The sequence below is a fragment of the Mauremys reevesii genome, linkage group 18 (assembly GCF_016161935.1).
Source record: "Mauremys reevesii isolate NIE-2019 linkage group 18, ASM1616193v1, whole genome shotgun sequence".
Taxonomy (NCBI): Eukaryota; Metazoa; Chordata; order Testudines; family Geoemydidae; genus Mauremys; species Mauremys reevesii.
Window position 1 is genome coordinate 17,689,833 of NC_052640.1, and position 9,021 is coordinate 17,698,853.

Below are 9,021 nucleotides of genomic sequence, written 5' to 3' on the forward strand. Positions count from 1 at the left end.
CATGGCCTGTGTTGGAGACTGTTGTCTTGTAGTTGGAAGAGGAACCTGGCAGGCAGGCGCTCTGGGTCCTACTCCTAGATCTGCCTTGTGACTATGGGCAAGTCACAGTGCTGCTCTGTGCCTTAGTTTCCCCACATGCGGCTATGTTATAACCGCTTACCTAAGTGGATGGGGTTTTACAGGAATTATTGTTTATAAGGTGTCCTGAGATCATTGCATGGGAAATGCAATAGAAGTGCTTATTAGGATTAATTTGCCTGCTGAGAAACTGTTTGATTCTGATAGTTGTCAGCTTGAATCATCAGGGTATGTTAAACACATTGACTTGGTGGGTTGGTGCAAGAGGTTTTCATCTGTGTTCAAACAGGATTTTGGTAGCAAGTGAGAGACGTTTCATGGCTTAAATCTAGTCCCCAGTGACTCTTTTAGAACATGAAGCCACCACACAATTTAACACCTCTGGATGTATCTTCAGGAGAGGCCCAGGAGTGTAGTAACAAGTGCTAGGGTGCTTGGGCAGGTCAGGGTAGGAATCACCCACACAAAGGCTGGCGAAAGCCAAGAGCCTTCACTTTCCTGTTGCTTGTGAAGAGCTGCGCATTCAGCCATGGATAACAACATTCAAGGATCAGAGGGGAGCCGTGTTAGTCTGGATCTGTAAAAAGCAACAAAGAGTCCTGTGGCACCTTAGGGCTTGGCTACACTGGTGCTTTACAGAGCTGCAACTTTCTCGCTCGGGGTGTGAAAAAACACCCCCCCGAGCGCAGCAAGTTACAGCGCTGCAAAGCGCCAGTGTAAACAGTGCCCCAGCGCTGGGAGCGCGGCTGTAAGTTAATTCCCTCAGTGAGGTGGAGGACCTGCAGCGTTGGGAGAGCTCTTTCCCAGCGCTGGGGCGCGACCACACTCGCACTTCAAAGCGCTGCCGTAGGAGCGCTCCTGCGGCAGCACTCTGAAGTTTTGAGTGTAGCCACAGCCTTATAGACTAACAGACGTATTGGAGCATGAGCTTTCGTGGGTGAATACCCACTTCGTGCAGGGGGAATTTCCAGAGGCAGGTATAACAATGCAGGCAAGAATCAGTCTAGAGATAACGAGGTTAGTTCAGTTAGGGAGGATGAGGCCCTCTTCTAAAGACTGTGAATGGCTAGCCAACCACAAAAGCAGCCTCTCCTCCCTTGGTGCTCACACCTCAACTGCTAGAAGAGGGCCTCATCCTCCCTGATTGAACTAACCTCGTTATCTCTAGACTGATTCTTGCCTGCATATTTATACCTGCCTTTGGAAACTTCCACTGTCTGACGAAGTGGGTATTCACCCACGAAAGCTCATGCTCCAATACGTCTGTTAGTCTATAAGGTGCCACAGGACTCTCTTGCTTTTTACAGATCCAGACTAACCCAGCTACCCCTCTGATACTTAGGTGGTTTTGACAATCTCACTCCCCATGTATAGCCCCACTCGCACAGACGTGCTCTAGGGGCCTGATCCTAGAGAGCTAATGGGAACCAAGGGCCCTTGGCAAATTACAGAGCAGAGTCCAGGGTTGGCTCTGCTGCCAGTTGAGGATGCTCAGCACATCCGAGGAGCAGGCCCTACATGAGTAATAGTGGATGGTGTGGTGGATGGGGCGGGGTGTCCTCCAGTGAATACTTTGTCCCAGATGTCTCCTATTCTCTGCACTAGTGACAACTCTCTCTTCCTCCCCCACCCCCTTCATTATTTAGGTGAAACAGGAGCTAATGGCACAAGTTGACCTCTTCTGTGAATTGACAGGTCATGTCCCTCATCACATGGACGGACACCAGCATGTTCATGTTCTCCCAGGTAGGGTGGTGGTGATATTCCTCCCAGCCCCCCAGAATTCAGGATAATTCTGCTTTGAGGGAACCCTCCCACTCTCGGTTTGCTGAATGATCCTTTATACAAAGGTATTTGATCAAGAACTATAGCATGAAATGTCCCCATCCAGCATGAGAGGAAATTATCCTTCCTGTGCCTGAATCAGCTGCCATTTAACTTCCCTTTCATTGCCTCTAACACTGTGAGGATCTTCACAGTCCTAGAATGGCAGCTTCCCTTCCAGGGCTGACAGTTCAGTGCAGGGTTTTCCTTTACTAATTCCCTGCCCCGTCACAGGAGGAGTCAAGCAGGGAACAGGCAGCTGCCTGGCCATTCTGAAACTCAGAGCATTACAATGCTGTTGGGGGAGATTTTTTTTAATATTGTTTTTACCATTTTATAAATACCTGGGTGTTTCTTTCCCCCGTGTTTTATTAGCACCAGACATTTGAGATGATTGTGCTTAAAGGCATCGCATCAAGAGAAGAAGAGACCCTTTAATCCAGTGGTTCCCCAACATTTTTTGTCTGGCGGCGGCAAGCGGCGTCATCCAGAGGCGTCGCTGCCGAAATGCTGCTGAATTTCGGTGGCATTTCGGCAGATGCTCGACCGCCGGCCAGGACGCAGGCGCCATGGCGTCCGTGGGCACTGCGTTGGGGAACCTGCTTTAATCCTTTGGGGGATGGGGGGAATATACAGAAATACGAAGGGCAGTTGGATGACTGACTACATTTTGTGCCTTTGAACATCTTCCCTTCTTCCCCCGGATGTCTGTGCTGGGCTCTCCTTTAATGGCAAGGCTCTGTGCTATGCAGGAGATCTGGCCTTAAATGCTCTGAATCGTTCTGACTATCTGCCCAAACCAGCAGTTGTTTTGCTGCCATTCACTGCAGCTTTATGATCTCAGCAGCACATTTCTTATAATTGAAGTAGCAGGAATTGCACACAATACATTAGAGCTGATATGTTTCTCCCTCTTCGCTGGGCACAGAGGAGAGGTTTGTGGGTGGGAGGAAGGGAGCTATGCTATACCGTCCTGTGCCCCTTCCTATCATATACATGCAGGGCAGAGGTCTGTGTTCAAAGAGGCTGGTGGTCAGTCCAGTCAGAGAGGAGCTGGGAAGACATTTTATGCTGCATGTTTCCCAGACACGTCTGGATCATAGATGCTGAAAACACCCAGGGAAGTTAAAGCTTCTGAGTGGAGGGTGGAAATTTCCCTGGCTTCCCTTTCTCCAGAACAACTCAAATGCTGCCTGTTAATACTTAATTATAACAACAAAGGGCAATAAATATTAGATTTAATTATAATAGGAAGAACTGATCAGATTACGCTCCCAAGAGGACCGGGCCTGGTGAGAGAAGTTATTGTACTGATCCCACTGTCCTAGGGGGATTTTGTGCAGGAATGGGAGGTGCCAAATCTTCTGAGGTGCTAACACCAGAGCTTCGCCTACAAATACCCAGGAGTATATCATGCACTTTTGAAGGTTTCAGCCAAGCTGTTTATCCACCATGGCTGTGGTGCCGGCTTCAGGGAGCAATAAATGGAGTACAGCTGCTGACAAGACTGGAGAGGTTTCCATTTCTGCCAGTCTCCCATGACAACAGTAATTGATCAGCTGAGCCTCACTCAGAGATGTACATTGGGAGATCTGACAGTGGGCCACAGAGCTGCTATTTCCAGGGTGAGGAATTTGGTGCTGCAGCTTCAGAGCAATTCAGTCCCCACTCTTCCAGCAAGTCTCTGGGAATCACAGGGCCTGACTGGAGTCACCTTTCACCCGTCAGCAGGGATTCAGATAGAGAGTGAGCCTTGTTGTAGGCCAACCAGTTAATTGCAGCAATGGAAAACTTCACTGGAGGCTGGTGATTTTAAAGCACCGAGGTGAAATTGACACATAAAGGTGCAATCAGAGCCAGCTTGCATCAGCAGGGTCAGGATGTACGTGTCACAATAGCTCAGGATGTCTCCCTCCTGAAGAGCCTCCACTGCAAACTCCCACATTAGCAGATCATATTAAAGGTGATGATGTTTTCAAGGACAAACAGCCCCTAATGCCAATAATGCTTTGTATTTATGGAGCACTTTCCATCTGGAGATCTCAGTGTGCTTTACAAAGGTGGGAGAGCATCTTTATTCCCATTTTACACCAGTGGCACTGGAACCCTTTCAGTAGTGGGGAAGCTGAAAGACCGTCCCTTATCCCTGTCCATGCCTCCCTCCCCCCCGCAGCTGGGACCGGGAGCAGTGCCGTGTCTCTGAGAGTGGGGGACCCAGATGGGTAAAAGGCTGGGGGCAGGCACGGGGCCAGGAGCAGAGCCCCGGGCACAGGGCCTGCACCTGGCACCCCATGTGCGGGGCCACTAGCAGAGCTCTGGCTGCAGAGTAATGTTACCAGGTGCTGATGGGATTCTTTGGACACTGTGCTTTGTGGGTTGGAGGGAGGTAAAGGGAGAGGGTCTTGGGATGCCTCACAGATGAGCCTTTCGGGGGGAGAAAGGCCAGGTGGGATTATATGTTTCAGTCGTAAGGAAAAGGGAAGCTAATTTCCTAGTTATCTAATTTCTAGCTAAATTCTCTCTGGCTTTTCTTGTAGAAGTTAGACATGTGTTTGCACAGGTGTTAGAGGAGTATGGGATCAAGTATACACGTGTGCCAATAGAACCAGGCCTTCACAGCTGTGCGTGGATAGAGCCACCTCTAATGGACTTTTATCTGGGAATAGAAAAAGATTCCCTTAGCACAGTAGATGTGTTTACAAGACATGGAATAAGGTAAGACAGACACACCCATCGCATATATACATTAAAGAATTCAGATCTTACCAGTTCTTGCTGTTCTTCATCTTCCCACGCAGACCATTACAGAAACAGCGAGCAGGCATTCGCCTACCTCAAAGGGGCAGTTTCTGTAGTGTTTTGTGTCTCCTTTGGACTCAAAGGCCCAGCTACAAGCACTAGGTTACTTACAGGAAACACCATCTTGAATCAGGCAATTGGCCTACAACTGCTGCTGATTTATAGCCTCCCACAGCACCACAGGGTGGTAGACATGTGGCACTGCAGCCTCCCACTGAGACATGAGGGGAAAATGTAAATACCAACTTCGATTTGCAGTGTTGTAGCCATGTCAGTGCCAGGATATTAGAGAGACAAGGTGGGTGAGGTAATTCTTTGATTGGACCAGCCTTCTGCTGGTGAGAGAAACAAGCTTTTGCTTCAGCACCTGCAGAAGAGCTCTGTGTGGCTTAAAAGCTTGTGTCACTACCAGAGGGTGATCCAATAAAAGATATTACCTCACCCACCTTGTCTCTCTAACTTCTGTTTGTTCATGTGTATTTTAGTTCCACTTCTCCATCTAGTCTCCTGCTGGCCAAAGGCGGCAAACTGTGATAAAACAAACACATGCAACAAACGGTCACAGAGAGATGGAGGGAGACAAAATGGCTGAAGCCAAAAGGAAGCAGAGCCAGAGACCTATGAAACTGATCTCTAGCATCTGTTCAAACCAGAGTTCTTAAAGTGCTCTGGCCATGACTCTGTATAATTGACATGACCCTATGTTTATTGGGTAATAATGGGGCTGTGTCAGATTTCATCAGTTTACAATTAAAAAGACTGAGTTGCTGTCAGTCCTGCAAACTCAGCCTGAAATCTGAAAGCCACGTTGGGGTCTTGCCTGCTTATGCACCATAAGCAGTAACACAGATTAAAGCAGCCACTCACACGACATTCTGGTGCTTCTGGGAGCAGCGTGGGCCTGCCCCTGCTGGCATGATCTCATATACCCAGTGCGTGAGGTCACGCCACACAGAGGAGGCTCCATCTGTAAGAGCTTGCTGCCCTCCCCCCTCGGCATGATCTTGTACATATGGTGCATTCAAGGTCATGCCACACAGAGGTGCCATTTTTAAGAGCTGGACGGGGCAGAGCAGCGTTCTCCCAGCCAATTCCACATCCAGTACCAGACAGGGGACAAACCTTTCAAAAAGAGGCCCATCCACTTTAACACCAGACAAGTGGCCTTCCTAGGCCAAGCTCCGTCCTCAGTTATACCTGGGAACTTTATTGTGTTCTATTCTGCACGCTCTTACCCCTGTCGAACCCATTTGGGATTGCACAGGTGAAACATCAGGAGTTTGGCCCCGCAGCTGGAACATAGCCAGGCATTCTGTGGCTAATGCATAAGAATGCACAGCCTCTGGCTCCCTCCCTGTGGGGTTTGTTGGCTCTTCAGTACTAACTGTAGTAAATGCCTGTAATTTTGTCCCTAAAGCAAGCAAGCATGTCTCTGCTATACACCAGGGGCAGATCTGCTAGCAAGCATTCCCATTTTCCAGAGTCAGATTTACACACAATTAAGCTATTAGAGGTAACTATAACCTGAAAGTGTGATTTCCTCATTTTTAAAAAATGAAACTTTCAATAACAACACACTATTTTAATACACAATAGTAAACAGTATCCTGCACAGTCACCACCAAAGTGGGTCTACAGCCAGAGCCCCAGCAAGAGCCATCTCATGACCTATTTAAACATTCTCCAACCAAAGGCGTGGGCCATGGGTTGACTTCACTGGGGCTCTGGGGAAGCAGGGGCTCCCACACCGCACAGCCTGCAGGAATGGTGGCAAATGACGGTGCTCCGTGGTGGGGTCTGTTAATGAAAGGAGGAGTTATCCTGGTCAGTGTAGTTGTATTTGGTTTTATTTTGTATTTAAATATTTACACTAACAGACGATCATTTGAAATTAACTTTTTTTTTTAAAGTCTAACACTCCAGCTACATTTCATGCCTTTTGTTCATATTAATTTTTGTATCCTCCCCCCCCAACAGGTGGGCTGACATTTATATAGGTTTGAGTACCATGGGCAAAAACATGTCTGTCAGCAACATTCAGAGCGCCATTGATACTGCCGTGGCAGCTTTTGCTACCAAGGAAAACTCTCTGATGACTCAATTTTCACCTCAACCTCAGCAAAGCAGAACAGTCACAATTGAACTGATGGTACATCCAGGGTACCCCACTATTCCACCTGTTGGAGGCTGTGGAGAAGGACCAGATGATTTTTCACAGTCATGGGAACGCTTGCATGAACTCCAAACATTAATGAATCCAGAGTTGCAAAGCTATTACAAAACAAGGAACATTCAGCTTTGTGCATTTAAAGATCTTTAATCAAGAGAAGATAAATCTAGCTTGTACCGGGGTGGGGGAATCTGTAGCTGACAGTATACCTCATAACACAGAAAGGAACTGTGAATGGACTGGGAGCAGCCTATAAACTAATTAGAAATACCTAGACTCTCCAATGCACCTAGCAGCAATATCCCAGCCTGTATCTCTCTCATTGTCATCAGATTTGTAAGACACCTCAGCTGATTTGAAAGTGATGGATTTCCTTTGTGTACCATATTCACAGTCCACCCCAAAATTTAACTTGAAAGCCAAGGCCCAACTGTCAGACTAACAAACAGTTCCTGCAGATGCTGCAATAGCAGATAGCACATCCAACCATGGCTGACAATCATGCATCAACTTTTTGAAAGATTTTTTTGTGTGGTGGAAGGGAATAGTTGCAAAAAGATACATAGCCTAGAAAGTAAGACTCACCTGGCCAAGGGAGGCTGATCTCTGTAAGCCTAGTAACTTTGAGCATTCCCTTCAGAAATTACTGTATTTTCCTTTCATTTTTTTACTTGAGCTGTTGCATCTTTACTCATGCCTACAGAAAAGGAATGGTCATTGGAGACATTTTTTTCTTCAAAAGTAATCAACTTATGATATTAGCCTTCTGATGCCTTCAATCATACTCCATGCAAGTAGCTGGATGCAGAGTTACTGTTCTATTTAAGTAGACTCTAGCCATTATGCAGTCAAAAGAAACTTTTAATGACAGCACTTCCAGACAGGCTTTTTAGATGATTTTACAAGAACAGCAATCGTTGCCCCATTAGCTATTTCATGATGACTGTTACCTGTCAATACACCACACACTGTCCTTTCATGAGCTACGTGCTGTGATGGCCACTTACTGTAAACGTAAAGATGTTCTAACATCTAGAGGGAGCAATGACAATGAGAAGGGAAAAACAACAGAACAAAAATTCTGGTTATCATCAAAGCTTTCTAATTTCTACAGTTCCACTACAGGTCAGTTTTCATTCCTCTGATACTTTCTGAAAAATCCTCCTTGATGTATGAGACTTTTCTGAGCTTCATGTCTCCCAAAGCATATTTTAATGTGTCAGTGTTGTTCAGCCATCTTGGCTATATAAAGAGATGGAAAAATGCACTTTATCCAAGCCTGACCAGTATTTTCCCCCCGTTACATAACTCAAACCTCATTTTAGCACACAGCCTTTATTTTTTTATAAAGTCTTAACTGTTTGATGCATAACCTGCAGAAAAATCAAAGTCTACAAGAGCCCAGTCATACCAGGGCTATGTGCACAGAGGGCATGATTTTTTCCATGACTAACGGGACTTATTTGGCCTCCGGTTCCTAGCCAACTGGGAACTTCCTTTGTGTAAGGGAAAAAAACAAACAAAACTAACATTAATGAAATATTAAGATTGCTATATCAAGCACCTTCCAGGCAATTCCATAAACTTAGATTATGCCACAGTATTAATTCCAGATTTACAGTCTCTCTTGTAATAGGTACATGGTGTACAATGCTGCTGAGGCAAAATTACAAAAGAAACCAATTTTTGGAAGTGTTTGATATGTCAAACAACTGTACATGACCCCCAGTCTTTACATTTAGTGGTAAAGTTTCCAGGTTACTGATTGTGATAAAGTATAATAAAAGAACAAGGGATGTAAGAGTTGCACTCAACCATGAAAGAATGAGATTGTAAAAGTGCTGTTAGAAGTGAGTGCCACCTAGTGTTTGATTAGCTGCTGTTCATGTACAGTAATATGCCTGGAGGCACTAGGTTACCTAATACTGTATCTCAGATTTTTACACATTACCTAATTTTTAACCTTGATTTATTCTCGAGTACTTACTATGAATTTGTTTTGATCACATAATCATCAGAACATCCCTTCTCTTTTCATGTATTGTACCGGTTGTACTCATTTTCTGCTTCCTTCACACTAACCAAACACTGTGAAATCAGCATGAGAGTGGCCTTAACCCATTCAGTTCTGTACTGTGAATATTAGACAA

At 45.9% G+C, this 9,021-nt stretch overlaps 1 protein-coding gene across 4 annotated transcripts in view; it reads left to right on the forward strand.

Annotated features, from left to right (window-relative positions):
* The window catches only part of YDJC (YdjC chitooligosaccharide deacetylase homolog), a 61,027-nt gene extending 52,884 nt beyond the window's left edge, over nt 1-8,143 (forward strand). For 3 of the 4 annotated variants that reach the window (XM_039504774.1, XM_039504775.1, XM_039504773.1), the window contains exons 4-6: nt 1,725-1,824; nt 4,440-4,617; nt 6,679-8,143. In XM_039504774.1, the coding sequence (XP_039360708.1) occupies nt 1,725-1,824; nt 4,440-4,617; nt 6,679-7,021 (621 nt within the window). In that variant the 3' untranslated portion in view covers nt 7,022-8,143. Of the gene's footprint in view, nt 1-1,724; nt 1,825-2,277; nt 2,466-4,439; nt 4,618-6,678 lie in introns of those variants that run through there. The other variant, XM_039504776.1, reaches the window with a different exon arrangement.
* Nucleotides 8,144-9,021: the final 878 nt, after the last annotated feature.